Source organism: Dermacentor variabilis, chromosome 9 (assembly GCF_050947875.1).
Source record: "Dermacentor variabilis isolate Ectoservices chromosome 9, ASM5094787v1, whole genome shotgun sequence".
Classification (NCBI taxonomy): Eukaryota; Metazoa; Arthropoda; class Arachnida; order Ixodida; family Ixodidae; genus Dermacentor; species Dermacentor variabilis.
Window position 1 is genome coordinate 127,404,986 of NC_134576.1, and position 16,947 is coordinate 127,421,932.

Below are 16,947 nucleotides of genomic sequence, written 5' to 3' on the forward strand. Positions count from 1 at the left end.
GACCTTTACAGCGAACTTTCCTGTATAACGAATGATTTCGGAGATGCCGAGCAGTTCGCTATAAAAGCGTCCGACTTATACCGGTCCTTTCCTACGCACAGATGCTGCAACACGCCGCACTTCCGAGCATCCACACAGTATGTCTGGGCCACTCGACCTAGATTTTTGCGCTGAATCTATGCTCTAAAGTAAGCGAAATCGAAAGTGCAGGCTCGTCCTAACATTCAAAGGCGTTCGCTTTCTGTTTAATCCCAGGAAACTTTTCTACCTCTTCACTCCCGGCAGCCCAAGGTGGGCCCTAAATTTAATGGCCTCTTTCGGCGCGTTCTTTACTGCCATTCCAATTTTCCACGGTATGCGTGCTTCTCTCTTCGAACTGTCTTGAACGCTAACTTTCTTCTCTGTATATATTCGGTGGATAACGGCTTCCGTTTTATGGAACGGGGAGGCGAAGTCGCGCTACGAGCTTGATTTACGTTCCGACCCTGTGCTACGCGCTAGAACTCAGAAATCGAAGCCTCCTTAATTTTCTTTTTTTTTTTCATATTGCTGACTCTATCGTCTTGCTCTTGCTCCTTTTTTGTTTTTGTGGTTTATGGTCTGCAATAGATGCTACAATTAGAGAAGGTTTCGCTTCCTTCCTCACCAGAGCCGTGATCGCGCGAGCACGTTCGACTTGGCGATGGTATGTGCTACGCAGCACAGGTGAGGTAGTGCAGCCCAGGTTGTCCCTGGGGCAGGGTCAGGGTTGCAACCGGTGCGCTGGGACGGACCTTTGGAACGGGGATGGTCAGGTGCAAGGCGCAGGGAAAGGGGCCCCGTAGCGAGCCGACTTATACGGTGGGCTACGGCGCGGCGACGGGAAAATAAGGGCGCTTGCCGGTTAGGCACTTCCTCATGTCTGGTTGACTAATAAAATTAGGTTTTAAACGTTGAGCAACCAGTGCGATGCGGACTCACGCTAGAACTTTTGACACAGCCGATCGTGCACGCTACCGGCGCGATGCGGCAGTTACTTAGCAGCAGCCCCTCACGTTGGAAGTTCGAAAGTGAAGCGGAGATATTCGTAAGTTGGATATTTCTGCGTGCTCAAAGAACGAGAAAGTGCAAAAAGAAATCTCATCGTAGCGTGTGCGAGCCGCGCCTTTGACTGGGTTTTGACGACTTGGCGGGCTTGCATAGACGGATGTGAGCACTTCTGCCGAGCGGCGGCGTGGCCATCAACTTTGTTTTCTTTTGCTTTTCTTTTTGAAATGGTTATTTATTTGCATATATAGCATCGGCCACTGCACTGTGTTTCTCATATCATCATCATCTTCTTCATTATTGAGTTGTAGTGAAGTTTTGTGGGGAGCAACGCTCTAGAACAGGAAGGTGGGCGGCTGGATCCTCGAGCAGAGTTTCAAGGCCCGTCCAACTTTCCAGGGCCGATTCCGAGACCCCCCACTGGCGTACCCACTACGATAGAGTTTTCCTAACGAAGTCGCGTAAAGACACGTCACCATCAGTGAGACCAGAGTTGGGACCAGAGTCACCATCATTGGGACCAGAGTTCGGCGTCAGCGCTTGTTCTCGCCTTTCCTGTCCTCGTCTCGGTGTGCCGTGTAATTCGCAGTAACATGGAACGCCACCTAGCCCGCACGGTCTCAAACCGTGTACCGACAAAGCCACGTCCGGAAGCTTCCGCAATTATTGCTAGAAACTTTGCCACACGAAGAACCGAGCAACGTACGTAACAAGCCCTGGCTCAATAAAAGTGTTCGCTCATTCTGTACTCTATCTTCTTGTGGCGTTTCTGTATGCGTGTGCATTTGGCACGAAAGAAGAGGACAAAGAAGATGAGCAGTCTGGGTGGCCGCGCCGACAACGCGCGCGGTTGGGCTACGTAGGCCCGCCAGTGGCCGCCGAGCTGGGCCTAAATTTCCATCCCAGTTCGCTGCCACTGGGGCGCCCAAATCAAGCCGCCCCCCCTTAAGATCAACCCGACGCAGGTACCAACGGAAGCGCCGCGATCAGCTCCACCGCGCACGTGCACTACGAAGCACCGCGGTTGCCGAGTTTCACGTGCGAACGGAAAAAGGTACGTCGTTCACCTCTCAAACCCGACGAGTGTCCCCTTGTCTAGGAGAGAAGGGGGCAAAGCGTGCTCAAGTCGAGCGTCCTCCGCCTGCCCGCACCGGAGGTGACTTGACTCCTGCGAACACTCGATTCGACAGAGTAGTGTGTGCTCGTTGCATGAACTGTGTCCCGGTGCAAGGTGTCGCAACAGCAGGGGAACCGTGGCTGAGCATTCCCGCACTCCTATCGTAGGCCCAGCGGTTTTGAGCGCTCAAACTGTTGTTTCGGTTCGCTTTGAGGTGATCCACAGGCAAGACCGAGCGTCGTCCTAGCGAGATTGTACCGAGCCGCCGTGTTCGCGCACAAACAGTGTCCCGCCATTGCATAGGCAAGTTCTCGAGCCGCGATATGTTCGTAGCGACCTTGCTGTCGACGCTGGTGATCGTGGCCGTCGTCAACTACTTCTGCCGCAAGCTGCAGAGCAAGCAGGAAGGCGCCGAGTACCGCGACGACGGGCAGCAAGGTGCGTGGGCGACCGTCGCGCGCAGCCATTCGTCGCCGCTGAAGCCCACGACGACGACGTACACCGTAACCTCGGCGCTCTGTTCTGTTCCCGAGGAGGTCAAGGCCTGGATGGCGGCACCTAGGATGGCGACGGGCGACGTGGCTCCCTTCGAGCCGGCGCAGCCGCCGCCCCGGGTGCCGGACCGCGCCGCCGGCCCGGGCTTTGACAAGGACGAGGACAAGCGGGACCCGGAGGTGCTGAGCCAGGGAGAAGGACTCCAGCAACAGCCGCCGCACCGAGGTTAGTGTAAGGGCGTACGCGCTGACGTCGTAGACGTCGCCATGCTTGCTTTTATAATTTAGAAAAACCTCACAGGCCTACGAAGAGGCATAGGGTGAGGGTTATCAAAGGGTGATCATTGTAGTATCGCCAGCATGGGGAGACGCTGCGCGTTATATCACGAGATCCGCCTACGTCCAGCAGATCTGTGGAAGCTGCGAATGGGACTACAGAATTGTGTACGTGACCTCATGAGATTTCTGCCTTTCTTCTTTTGCTTTGTTTTTTTTTAACTGCGTTTCGAAGGATAATTTTGCTTTGCCTGTTCCTAGGTGTTTGGATGTCGTCGTTGCTTCCTCACTGGATATATTTGTGGACGTATATAGACAGTGCGTGCTACTGGGTACGCGCCGATTCCTGCGCTACCCAGTAGACAACTTGTGCCACTATGTACGTGCGCAAGCAGACGGCCTCGACACTGATTATGTGCCCACTCCGGGTCGATGCCCCCAGAATGCGTGTGCCATGAACACACAAGGAGAATAGGAGCCTTAGATGTACTTAGATCTGTGTTGCACTTTTCTGTGCCCCACACACCCCTCTCATCAACATTCTTCCCTCGAAAAAATGTCATAAATGGCATTCGTTCCCGGCACGCGGGCAGCTACCAGTTACAGGCTGCGATGCTGTGCACTTGTCAGTGTTGCCGACTCGCTAAGTCAAACAAGCTTTACATCATTTAGATTCCAAGCTCGTGTTTTCTTTTTTTTCTTTCTTTCTTTTTTCTGCGAGAACAGCTAAATTGTGACAGAAGAGGAATAGGTGGGTCCTCGGATGCGATATGTGAGAAAGCAATAGGGGATGTTTATTGGCGGGTACTAGTCCAGGCAACGAAGAGGAGTCTATGGCGGAAAGGGTAGCTGGCGTCCTTGCCCCATTGGTATACGACATTTTATTCCTTCTATCTCGGCTGTTATTAAACGCTTCTCATAAATTCTTGCGGTAGAACTCTTCCGGCTGGGCGGCGATTTGCAAATTCTGGTGTATAAGCGTAACTTAAGATGCGCAGATGCACCATGGTGAAAGATTATTTAATAGCAAACCGCAACTGAATATCACAGAGGCTAAATTGATTATGAATGAGTAGTATGTATTACAGTAAATCTCGTTAATGCGATTTTTCATAATACGTGATCTCGGATAATACGTATTTTTGTTTCTTTTGCCTGCCAACGTCCTTTGAAGTAACGTATTTTCATACGTTATTGCGGTCGCGTTTTCACTTGAAATGAATTATACGACTGCAGAAGTGGACATGTGCTGGTACTTCTAGAATGCATAGCTTTATATTCTAGTGTACTACCTCCAACAAAATTCCAACAACCCATGAACAACATCTTAAGCCCCAGTCACGCTGGAGGAAAAACTCAAGCGGCACGCCGCCGCATGGAAAACGCTGCGGCGACAGTGCGGTTACACTGACTGGCGACGCCCCGCTGCTGAGTTGAGTGAGGAAATCGCAGCCTCTTTTTTTTTACTTCCAGTAGAACATCTTCTTTTACGGATATAAAAAAAACTAAAGTTCAGCGGAAACTAGCGAGCTATTTGAACGTTTCTGAATAAAGTGCGTTTACTGCAATGTGTGGGGTGTCTAGTGATGCTGCTCCGCACAATGTGTTATGTGGAGCAGTATCGCTCCGCGCCACACGAACCTTCGCTATTGAGTTGGTCACCGAGTATACCTATATTCATATTTTGTTAGCTTTCTTTGAATAACACGATTTTTGGATGATACGTTTTAGTTTCGCGGTTCCCGCGAAGATCGTATCAGTGAGATTGCATGGTATGTAATCTATCTGGCACAGCTGCAGGTCTGGTACTTTTGTAATTTTCGTCTGTTTTTTTTTTTTTTTTTTTATCAGCACGTAAGCAGATGACGCGCGAAATTTGGGGTCAGTGAATAAGTCGTACGCACCGGCTCATCGCCTTTGATATTCCTTCAGCTTGCTGAGGACGCTGCCTGATATATGACCGACCTTTCGTCAGCTGGCGCGCAATTCTCCACGCAAACTCGAGTGCCTGTGTCTTTAAACGCGTCATTTACCCCTTCTCTCTACCCTTCCTCGGCCTGCCGCTTCTGCTCAGCGGCCAAGGCCAATCTCAACCACATTAGGTGGGCATGCCCACAGCACAATTGACCCGCTCCCTTTAATAATTTATTAGCTCGTGCGGAGCGGAGGGGGGGGGGGGGGTAGGGGGTGCCTTTCGCAGCTCCAAGCCCGACGTTCAGGAGGCCATCCTGGGGTGATGGGTTGAGAGGGTGGCGAAGGTCTACCTCGAGTATAGACCTGCCCTCCCCCCTCTATCCCGCTGCCTTTCTTCTTTGAAAAGATAAAGTTCTTGCTGGTGCTGCTGCTGCTGCTGCTACTACTAACAACTACTACTACTAACTACTACTACTACTACTACTACTACTACTAACTACTACTACTAACTACTACTACTACTACTACTACTACTACTACTACTACTACTACCACCACCACCACCACGAGGTAATGCGAGGGAGCTGCGCGTTCTGGGTTGTGCGTCACTTCCGGTGTTCGGTAGTGGCGATAGCCTCTCTCTCTTTAGATTCAGTATCGAAAACGCTCGTTCTTTTTTTTTTTTGCTAGCTTTTAGTCACGCGGGCACTCATATTTCAAACGTAATTATTTTGTTTTTTTCTCGGAGGCTCCTTAACATCTGCGCCATCTGAAACTAAGCCTTGTACGTGGTCCAAAATCTGGTTGCGATTTTCTTCAAAGACGAACCGGGTTTCTCTGTTGAGACCGTTTTCTGTGATCTGGCGGAGCAAGTTGGGAGGGAGAGGGGGGGGGGGGGTGTGGAGCAAAGGATATCCTGCGGGGAAGATGTGGGGGTTGTCGATTAATTTGCCCTGAATGAGTTACGTTGTTCCCAACAGGCCTGCCACCCACTCCGGCTGGGGCCTCCCTGCAGAAATTCGCCTTCGATTCGCACGTGGCGTCTCTGGACACCGGGACGCACAAGTGAGCCCCTGTTTCGCATTATTTTGGGTTCAAAATTGCCTTCCTTTTCAGTCGGGCGCCGGTCGTTCCCAAGCAAAAAAAAGATGACGTGCAGCGGTATTCCCGGTAGAATCACTTTCGGGGTCTACGATCACTTTTCGGGAGATTTCGTGTGACTCGGCAGCGGAAACAACCACGCCAGTCGGCCAGTGGTGTAGTGTCGAGCATGCTGTCTTGGCCCAGTGCCAGAAATCCGGGGCCAAGTTAGGGTGAAATTTCGCGAAAGCTATCGTAATCCACGAAAGCGGTTCGGCCGGGAATGCTTTCGCCGATGTGTGCCCGTTCCAAAGTATGGACCAATTCTGTGACACGAAACGTTATATGCCGTGAAGTGTGAGCTACGGTGTTAGGAGTACGACTGCGCGACGTTGGGCCAGGTGGTGTAAGGCCTCTGAAGCGCAAGCCATCGCTGTAAAAGGAGAACAAAGAGGGAGACAACACACAGTGCTTGTGTTGTCTCCACATCTGCCCTTGTATAGCTGCGTTGTCTCTCCAGGAACTACACTATGCTTACCATGCCATACCCTATTTTGTACGTGGTTCGGTTCTTGCCGTGATTTGCTGCCCTGCGTTGTATTACGCTGTACCGTGTTATGCTACGCTGCGCTATGTTGTGCGGGACGTGCTACTGATATTTCTGTCCTGCCGGATAACGCATGTGATGTTATCAACAGACTGACAAGCACGTGCAACAGTTGGAGCGGTTGCAAAGAAATACGACCTAAGGTTAACTTAAGTTTGCGTAACGGGCCAAATCGCTGCTTCGAAGCCGCAATGGCGCGTCACATAGGTTGACATCAGCGATTAGCTACAACCTGTTGACGTCGGTGACTACGACAGACAGGCCAGAATTGTGAGCCTTTTTCATATTGAAGTCCTGGCCGCTCACAAACACGCATTTGTTGCAAACAACCGCGTCAGGCAGTACGGGAACGAACGTCACTGTTTCACTTCCAGAGGCCCATAGCGCTACTCATGAAGGCGTTTTTTTTTTCCGATCTATACTTGGCCAATGTAGTCCGTGTATTCGAGACACAGCGCCAAGGTGTTCAAGCTAGAGAATGCTGACGGCTCGCGATTAGGTGAGAGCGGATTTCAATAAGGGTCATGCACTGTGAGAGACATTGATGCTTATTAAGGAATGGCGGCAGATGAAGTTAATCGCACCGTCCGTGGCTATCACGTGGCTCGTATGACCAGCGCAACTTTGCTATGCCGGATCCGCCAACCTGTGGCGGCATGCAATTGGAAAGTCAGTAGAGCCGCCTATATACAAGGACGGTCACGGCTGTGTCGGTGAATATAGTACGTAGCGGCGTGAGCATTGGGACACGTGGTCAACTCACCCTGCTGCTCTGGATGCTACGTCGTCATGACTTCAAGATGTCGATGCACCGTGGCCGCTGCAGGGACTACTCTTCCACCTATATATATTCGAACGCGTCCTATAGACCAGAACCGGTTGCCTCTCGCACACCCGCGAGACCCGCCTAGAGCAAGCACCTTTAATCTCGACCCATGCCGTTAGCTGTCAGCGCAGCCAGCGCTGCCGGCTTCCTGTTTGAAGACGGTGCAACTGACGACAATGATACGGCCAGCTTACTCTGGCCGTAAGCACGGAATAAGAACAGGCTGAGCGTTATCACGTATTTCTTTTTCTTTCCGCCAGTTCTCGCAGTCCCCAGCAAAAGATGACTGCCCGTCGAAAAATCTGCATATCCTGGTCTATACTGTTTTTTTTTTTTAATAATACTCTGGATCTGCTGCTGAAACAGCTGGCTGCGCTTTGGTGCTCGATACCGCGCTCGAGTCTGATCGGCCGGCACTCTTGAGATCAGGGAGCCTGTGGGGCAAGGCCACGTTCTTTCACAGGATCGCACTATGCTGTGTGCAAATGACTAGCTTCAGCTTCTGGTAATGTGCTAACGTGTTGCGAAAGAGCTTACAGGCTGCCTTCATGTCACGAACGCCATGACGAAGTTTGACGGTGCCATTTCTAGTGCAAAGTCTTTCAGGTAGCATGTGTGTTTGTGTGTGCGTGTGCGTGCGTGCGTGTGTGTGTGTTTGTGTGTGTGTGTGAGAGAGAGAGAGAGAGAGAATCCACAGAAAATACACTTCTAGGCCACACAATGGCCATATAAATGTCATTACTATTACTTTGGGCAGTAGATCCCGAAAGTTGGTTGGTTGTAGATAATCCCTTGTCTCATGAAAATAATTCAAGTACTTCCTCTAGAAGAGTAAGAAAAAAATTTTAGACCTTCTGTTCGGGGCTCTCATAATATAACAGCCATTTTTAACAAGTGGACACTACTTGGCAAACTTGGTAGTGGTTTACGACAGCATTGTTTGGCATTACACTACCTAGTGCACTCATTTACAAGATTGTCCTTTGCTGAAAAAAAAAAGAGGGGGGGGGGGCGGTACCTACATACAGTGTCATATTCGCATTCTTTTCCTTGTCCCGACCCGCAACAAGCGAAAATACGTTACTCACCATGAATACAAGAGACTTATTGGCTGCCCCCCTTTCCGTCACAAGCAGAAGTTGAAGTCATGTGAACTGTGCTGCCTGGCCCGCCACAGTGGCGCAGTGCAAATGACACTTTGTCTCCGATCACGCTGTCCCAGTTTCCATTCTCGACAGCGGCAATTCGTCGCATTCTAACTGTGTGCAGAATGCAGAATCGCTTGCGTGCCGCGTTTTAGCGCTCACGTTAAGAAAATTACTTCGAAGTTTTCCACTACGGCATCTCTCATACCCCTATGTTCTTCTGGTACGTTAAATCCTATCAATCTATTAAATCGTCAATCAATGAATCAATGCTACTTCTAAGCAGGCTGCCTCCACAAGCCATTCTGATCTCCGCGACAAACGAATGAAACGGCGCTTGTTTTGCGCAGTAAAACCTTCATTTAGGCTTGCTTGGTTCATTCCGAAACTATAGACAGGGCTGCACATAAAAACGCGAACGAAGGAGGGACACGTCAAACAAGGACGATCTTTGTTGTACAGTACAGTCTGCTCTTAAATGGAACACCTAGCCGGCAATTAAGCCCATGTAGCTTAAACGGTTCTACTTCACCGAGAGAAACAAATGGCTGACAGGGTGCACCCGCTTGGTGTCCATGCGTTGAAAATTAGTCTGCATACGTTCACATTGTATTTCATGTGTGGTTAGTCGGTAAAAAACTAAATGTGGGTTCACTTTAACACTAGACTTTACTGTAATTGTCCCTCTTGATCCTGTTTTTTACGCGCAACCCAGTCTATACATGCTTGCACTGACGTCATCGTAGTCGCAATGCTTGGAACCCCAGCGAGGTGAGAAACATTGTCCGTGACGTCATGTGAAAGCCATGAAAGCATCCCGCATGAGGTTCCCGCCGTTATTCTGGCACATACTCCAACATCGTTGGGCCCGCGTGTTTATGACGTTGAAGCGAGTTACCCGCAGGTGCGAATATTCTGCGTCGACGTCGTCGTAGCCACCACGTTGGAGCACGTGCCCCGGTGAGAAGCTGCCGGCCGACACGTCACGCGAGAGTTCTGTCCAAAAATCGAAGGACACTTTGTAAATTCCAAAGTGTCTTCGGCGAAAGCTTCTCCGAACCGCTTGCCGTGGAATCATCGACTGTCCGCTTGGGAGCCATCCGACTAACTCGACTGCCGCAACGAGACGTCTGACGAAGGAGCGTTGCCGCGCGCGCCGCTGTGCCATCACGTGATTGCTGAGAGAGTGTGAGGGGTAGAGGCCACAGCCGGCACCGTTGCAGGGCACGAACGGACGGACGGTCGGACGTCGCGAGTAAAGGCTTTCGCCTTTAACAATGTCCTTCCTCCGCGCAAACGTCGCGCAGGTGGCTCGTGCAGAAGGTGGTGGGCCTGCAGGCGATGGCCAAGGGAATGCTGCTCCGACGCTCGCTGTCCGAGGCGACGCGGCGACGTCACGCGGCCGCCGCGCGCATACAGGCCTGGTGGCGCCACCTGCAGTCCCGCCGCGTGGACGCCACGGGAGACTCGTTCTTCAGCAAGTACGAGTCGATGTTGGACGCGCCCATCTACCGCGTCTACCAGTCCGAGGAGAGCGAGGTCACGTGGTCCGCCGACGAGACTGACATGCTGCTAGAACACGTGCGTCGCCTATGTATATCCATATACCACGTGTTACGTCAATCCCGTCGTACTGTACACTCTTAGGCAAAGGTACACCCTTTGGGTTGTATATCTGCCACACAACGACAATCGTCATCTGCCTTGCTTGCGTTTCCTTTCTTGAAAACGCCGCGCCCACTACTTTCCGGTCGGGAATGCTATGTCATGCTGATAACGCGCATGCTGTTTCTTACTGGGAAGCACCGTGCTCGCAGCGTTAAAGAAAGGAAATGCGGACAAGACTGATGTCGTTTATTGTTGTGTGGCAAGATACGACCCAAAGGGTGTAATTTTGTTTTAGAGTGTAGACAGAACCCGCCGCGTTTGTGAATGAACCGCATGACGAAAACATAACTGCAGGAAAGAAAGGGCAGAGAAATGTACCGTTGGCGCTTCATTGGTCTTGGCAGCTTTGGAAAGATAAATCTTTGCCAAACAACTCTGGAAGCCTCTGACAAACATTGAATGTTGCGTAAGGGCGAGCCCAATATTTAATCGCCTCCTCCTGGTAAAAGCATCCAGCTGATTTCCGCTGAAATTTCTCGCAGAGGAACCATTTTACTGTGGCTGTTGGTCAATAACATAACCCGTTTTACATGTTTCAAGTAATACATGTTTTACAAGTTTTTAAAGTATTACATTGTTACGGTTTACAAGTATTACATGTTTCGTTCACATAAAGGCAAAGTGGGCGCAGAATATATGCGTGGACGCCACTCAGAGCATGTCGATTTCTCTGCAACGGAGCCGTGGCGCCACCTGTCGCCGTTGCAGCGAATGGTGCGAGCCACCACATCAATCACATATGGCGACACGGTTCCGTCAGAGCGAAGTTGTTATTCGTATATTTTGAGTGGTGTAGCCGCAAACGACACGCAATTTGATTTTATTGTGAACAAAACACACGCGTTTCCAAACGTGTTCGCAAATACCCTAGCCCTAGAGTCCATTGGGGAAGTCATATTTAGAACAGTCCTGTTCACAGCTGTGCGCATGAATTGACCGAGCAGAATTATTATCGAATTCTCGGTCTCTGGACGCTCCGCCTTATCTCTAGGGGGCACGACGACTGCGCCACCTCTTGAATGAAGCGTGCAATGGGACTTTTGTACCGCACTGAAATTTCGTAAACTCTGCATTCTCAGCAACCTCTCGATGGCGCCGACGTAGAGTCGTGCCTCTCCAAAAGCCCTTAGTCGCACGAACAGCCTACCAGTTTTATTGAAGCCCAACGACAACCCCCCCCCCCCCCCCCCACCTCGCCCGCCTCCTAACCAACACCGAGCCGGTGCGTCAGCCGCCGGGGGTCATGTGACACGCTGACGAAGAAGATGTTTTAATCATCGTCGGAAGAAGACGATGTTCTGCGCTTCGCGAGCTGTCTACCATCTTGTCAGCTGATACAGTTATTGTAAATATTCTGTAAATACACGTCTGACTGTTTTTAACCCCGTAACAATATATTAAACCAGCAAGGGTTGTAGGGAACGTCCACCTTCTAAAAGCGCTGTAATTAAAAGCTATTTGGAGCACTAACTTGTCAGCCGTCGAGAGAGGCACGAGACCTTTAGAAACAATTTTTTTTTAAATCCCTGGGTTCAGCTTGCCACAACCCCGACCCGATTATGAGTCACGCTGGATGGGGGACTGCGGATTAATTTTCACAGCCTGGGGTTCATTAAAGTGCACCAAATGCACGGTGCACGATCGTCTTTGCACCTCGCTCCATGATGTTTAGAGTATCGGGGGGGGGGAGGGGGGGGAGTAGAAGGTCCGAAGGAGTGGAGCCGGGGTCGTTACAGAAATAGGCAACTTTACAGTGTAGCGATCCATGTCTCGATTTACAAAATTAAATTAAATTACTGGGTTCTACGCATCCGAACCACGATCTGACTATGATTCACGCCGCAGTAGGCTACTCTGGAATAAACTGTACCACCTGGGGTTCTTTGACATGCACCTATATCTAAGTACACAAGCGTTATTTGCATTTCATCTTCATCGAAATGTGGATGCCGCGGCCGGCATTCGAACCCGCGACCTAGAGCGCAGCAGCGCAACGCTATAAAGGTTTCAATGAAGAGAGAAAATTTTTAAAAAATGTATGCGACATGCTAGACTGCAATATATATAGTAAAACCTGGTGGGCTCAAGCAGGGTTGTGAGATTATTTGTCAGCGTTGCGCTTGAAGTGCGATCAAAATAGAAAGCATCACCATCGTAATCATCACAATCATGATCATCATGTACGTCTGTCTCTCCTATATTCCAGTATTCCGTAAACTGCGAGAACTTTATCGCCGACTGTACTACGTTTACGAGTAGGCTGAGACTTGCTGGAAACGAGGAAGGGTGTCCGAGTCGGGTTGTTTGTAGATAATGCGGTGCACTCGGGTGCGCAGAGCGACGACTCCGGCGCCGAGAGCGAGATGACGCTCCACCCGTCGCCGGAGCAACGGACGGAGGAGAGTCGCCTCATGTTCGGCGACCTGATGACCGTCACGGGCCAGAGCTCGCCGCTCAAGTTCGCCGACCTCATGGAGACGATGTGAGCGCCCTCTGCCCGCACCCAAGGCCTCGCGCCGCACTTTAACACCTTTATGGGAGTATAAAAGGGTGTTTGCTTTGTCCCACGGCTAACTCCTCCAATCTTTAAGGTGTCAGCTCGAGTCGTTGATACGGGAACATGAAATTCTGATTTTTAACTACTTTTTTGTGGAAGTAAAAATTATGATAGCTGCGGCAGACGACACATAAACACTCGCAGATTTCGCTGTCACATTCGTTTGTGATATTCCCAGCTTATTCGTACTCACCGATGCTTCCGTGCGTGAGCATAAACTCTCAAAAATGTCTGCACCCTTCGAGGGTTATCTTGTCCCACAACAATGATCGTCATCTACCTCCCTTGCGCTTCCTTTCTTGAAAGCTTTGTGCTCGCTACTTTGCTGTCGAGAATGCTGCGACGCTGATGACCTAAAAGTGCCGGGCGCCCAGCGTCAAAGGAAGGAAATGCAGGCAAGATGGCGGTTATTGTTGCGGGACAAGATAAGCCTCAAAGGGTTCAAACGTTAAGGGTGCATATTCTGCCAATAACCGTTTTGCACGTCACTGCTGCGTCACATGTTGTTACTGCCACTGAGCACGTTCTTCGTGTTTCAGGTCGGCTTTATTTCTTAATACACTCTTTGCTGTGTACGAATTCCTTTACACGATATCCTAAATAAACGGCCCACTGAACGGGGGAACACAGCCACAAAAGAAAATTTCCTTTCTTCAGAACGCTCGAAAAAAACACAAAATGCTCTTTACGGCCCACAACGCCCGTAGCTGATGCTAGGAGCACGACTCCTTGCTGAGTTATTACACAAATTAAAGAACAAGGGCACCGACAAACTAAACGACTAAAGATTAGGAAGCTAGAGAAAGAAAGCCGTGACAGGCTAAAGAACAGCGTAGTGATCTAACTAGCACAGCGAAAACTTTTATCTCATTACCGTATTGCGAAATAATGGAAGCGGTAATGAAGCGCTCTAGGTAAATTTTGGGCACCAAAGGTTCTTCATTGTGTACCCAAAGCATATCCCGCCAGCGTTTCAGCATTATGCCGCCATAGGAATGCGGCTGCCGAGGCCGAGATTTGAACCCGCAGTCTCGTACTTGGCAGCGCAACGTTATGAACACTGGGCCACCGCAGCTGGTGACGTCACTTCCGACGAAGCCTGTTCGGAGCAGTGCCTCTAACGTTTGCATGCCTGCCAACTTTTACGGTTTCATAGTAAAATGGCCTATCATTGAGAGGTGGCTTACGATTGCCGTGTCGGTTCCAATAATTTTACGATTTTTAATTCGCGTTCTGTTAAATGCAAAAAAAAAATAACTGATCTCAACAGAATGCAAATATGCTTGTCGAACAATATTCAGGGGCCGACTTGTCAAACGCACTCAGTTATTGTGACCTATTGGCAACAGTGCCGCAAGCAAAATTCACGTGAAATTTTGGCCGACGTTACCGGACATTTCTCTCTTTTTTTCTGTAACGCAGATTATTGCTGCGAATTTAGATCAACGTGCGCTTTCACAGCGTCTGTACAGGAAAAGTCAGCCATTTTTTTATATAAACAAGGCATGTTTTGCGTTGAAATAATATTCAGTATATTTCACCATATGTTTGTATTTCTTTCGCTTCGACGGTAATATTTTATTGTGTATTAAAGTTGGCAGGTCTGCATATGGGGCACCACTCCTCCTGTATACCTGCCGTTTCTCACTCAGAAACTCCGCATTTTGTGCCACGCCGGCCAATGTCATGTCAGAAAGAAACCTTAGCAACCGTTGCTCATTGCCCAACAATAAATAACGGGCGTAAACGGCACGTGACTTCTGCAGATATTTTTTTTACGTTGCATCAGGGATTGCTTTGCCACTTTTCCAATCGGAGTTGAGCTTTTCATCATGCTTTTATGGTTCACGCTATAGCGAGCGGCTTTCACTAGGGCACGTGGCCCCAGTGTTTGCGTGCAAACATTGGTCAGTGACTGCTACGACAATGTGTAATGCGTGGCTTCCTGACTACTGTAACCGTTATTAACATGAAGGCAGTAGAGTAAAATTCCTTTAACTCGAACCCGACAGAAACCGAGAAATTCCATTTTTTTTTTTTTATGTAAGCGGAGTTACGAAGTAAGCGAAATCACAATGTAAACTGCAGTGGTTCGCCGCGCATGGACCACATAGAGCATTTCCGAAATGGCTCCAGTAACCGCTAGCTTCTTCCGGAAAGTTCAATATTCCTTCAAGAGAGCTGCTTCTTGGCCTAGGTGGCATTTGTTGAAAGACATGTATTTGTCGCAAAGAGGACGCTCGAAATGGAAGACACCTTGACGACGCACTTGCGTTTTTTTTCTTTTGCGGCAAATAAGTCTTTTAGCTCAATACACCTGGAGCAGTAATTGAGCACCTGCCTTCGTCAGGACAAAGGGAAGTCTCCTCGTTGAAAAGAAGTTGCCTCCAGGCTGAGATGTTGGGCCACACAGCTTAACTCTCACAGTCGATCACGATTTCATGTCTCCATCTCCGAGTGATCGCTTTGACTTCCTTTGTATTTATACGATCGGCTCTGGTGTGACGTTGGACGTCGCTTGCAGGAAGGAGCCCCAAGGTTTCGTCAAGATCGCCGAAGGGACCCACTGCGACCTGTTTCGCGTGCACTCGCGGGAGGGCACGAGCGTGCTCAAGGTGGTCAACCTCGAGTTCATCGTCAAGTACTGGGACACCCTGTATGCGGAGGCGGTCATCAGCTTGTGAGTGCATGCCATCGTTTCTAGCATGCGCAGCATGACCGTCAGTGGGCACACAGGAAGGAAGAACTCTCTAGAGGTTTAGTTATGCATCGGAAACATTCAGAAAACGTGTTTATTGACACGGTATTAAAACCCCTTTTCAAACGGTACTCTCAAGTCATCGTCATCGTCACAATGAAGGCGCACTACATTCGTAAGTTGGTTTACGGCATAACTTTCGTTCTTTTTTTTTTATTGAGCATTGGTTTGCTACTATGAACTTCTGATTCGAACGCTGAAGAGAATATGAATGCGCACATATTCTAGAAGTCGGGGGGCCATATTAGACTGAAGTTTTACAAAGAAAGAAGCCCCACGCAGGCAGTGATTTAATCTCGATGTATCTGCCAGCTGCCATCACTCCATTTCAATGGGAACCCTCATATCATCTATCGTTGAGTCCATCCTCAAGAACTTACGAAGATCTCCCGATTCGTCCTTGTTTCAGGGAACTGGCAAAGTTGCGAAAGTCGGGTGACTACCATGCGGCAGGCTTCTCCGACACGAAACGGTAAGAAGGAGATAATTCACAATTTTGTTGAACAACTAATCGGGTGCCTTCAGGCTTCGAAAGAGCCCTGCCATTAGATACGGTTCTTTCTCGGGAAGAGTGCGCTGAGGGCAGGACAGGGAGTGAGCCAGCTCCGGATGGCATGCGGGGCAAAGGCGGCGAGGTTATTCCGGACAGGGTATAAGCCCTGAGCGTTGCCTCCGAGATCAAACGGCACGCGTTTGTCGACACTAAGCTCTGCCTGATTTCGGAAGCCACGCTACGAGGGACGTTTGTGAGTGAAGGCCCGTCCATAAGATATGGGTGTTATCGGGTTAATCGGCTCAGTGTCTGCCGTGTGTGTTTATCTCGCAGCATGCCCTCAATATAATAGACGAGTTGAAGAGAGAAGAGGGAAGACTGTGCCGCCTGCAAGAGCGTTCTGACTTATCGAGTTTTCGAGCTCCTGCAGGCTGACTGTAGTGTTAGACTCTTAAATATGACTTCTCGAATCAAATATCAAATCAAAAGCAAAAGCATTTGCACAACAGTTTCAAACGCTCCCTCTAGACACAAGAATTCAGATAGGAAGTTGTCACATTTCACAAATTTCACAAATTTAGCTAGGGGTACCTACTTTCTAAAAAAAATATTGCACCTTCTAGGTTACCCTGCCAGTAACCGTCACCAACATTGAGAGGACTTCCTTTAACTCTATACTTGCTCCTATCCTTTCAGGAACTGTATGCCATGCTGATACGCGCATACCTGGACACAGCGTTGAAGAAAGGAAATATGCTTGAAAAATCAACGAAGATTCATGTTGCTGGGCAAGACAAGCCCCGATGTGCGCAGAGTTTTTTAATGAAAGTGTATGTAGAGTCGGATCACGAAGGTTCACAGCTCATAGGTTTCACGATAAACGCGAACTTCTGTCCTGTTAAACGCATGTCACTTCAACTTGATGGGTCACCGATTGTAGGTCATAACAGCCACTACACGACCAAATGTTCAATCCGAGCTGGTGC

The 16,947-nt window shown here is 49.5% G+C and overlaps 1 protein-coding gene across 1 annotated transcript in view; it reads left to right on the forward strand.

Annotated features, from left to right (window-relative positions):
- Positions 1–1,862: 1,862 nt before the first annotated feature.
- The window catches only part of LOC142557442 (uncharacterized), a 29,182-nt gene continuing 14,097 nt past the window's right edge, over positions 1,863–16,947 (forward strand). Inside the window, exons 1-6 of the mRNA XM_075669293.1 lie at positions 1,863–2,863; positions 5,808–5,892; positions 9,793–10,066; positions 12,490–12,635; positions 15,235–15,390; positions 15,878–15,940. Coding sequence (XP_075525408.1) covers positions 2,467–2,863; positions 5,808–5,892; positions 9,793–10,066; positions 12,490–12,635; positions 15,235–15,390; positions 15,878–15,940 — 1,121 coding nt within the window. The 5' untranslated portion in view covers positions 1,863–2,466. The remainder of the gene's footprint in view (positions 2,864–5,807; positions 5,893–9,792; positions 10,067–12,489; positions 12,636–15,234; positions 15,391–15,877; positions 15,941–16,947) is intronic.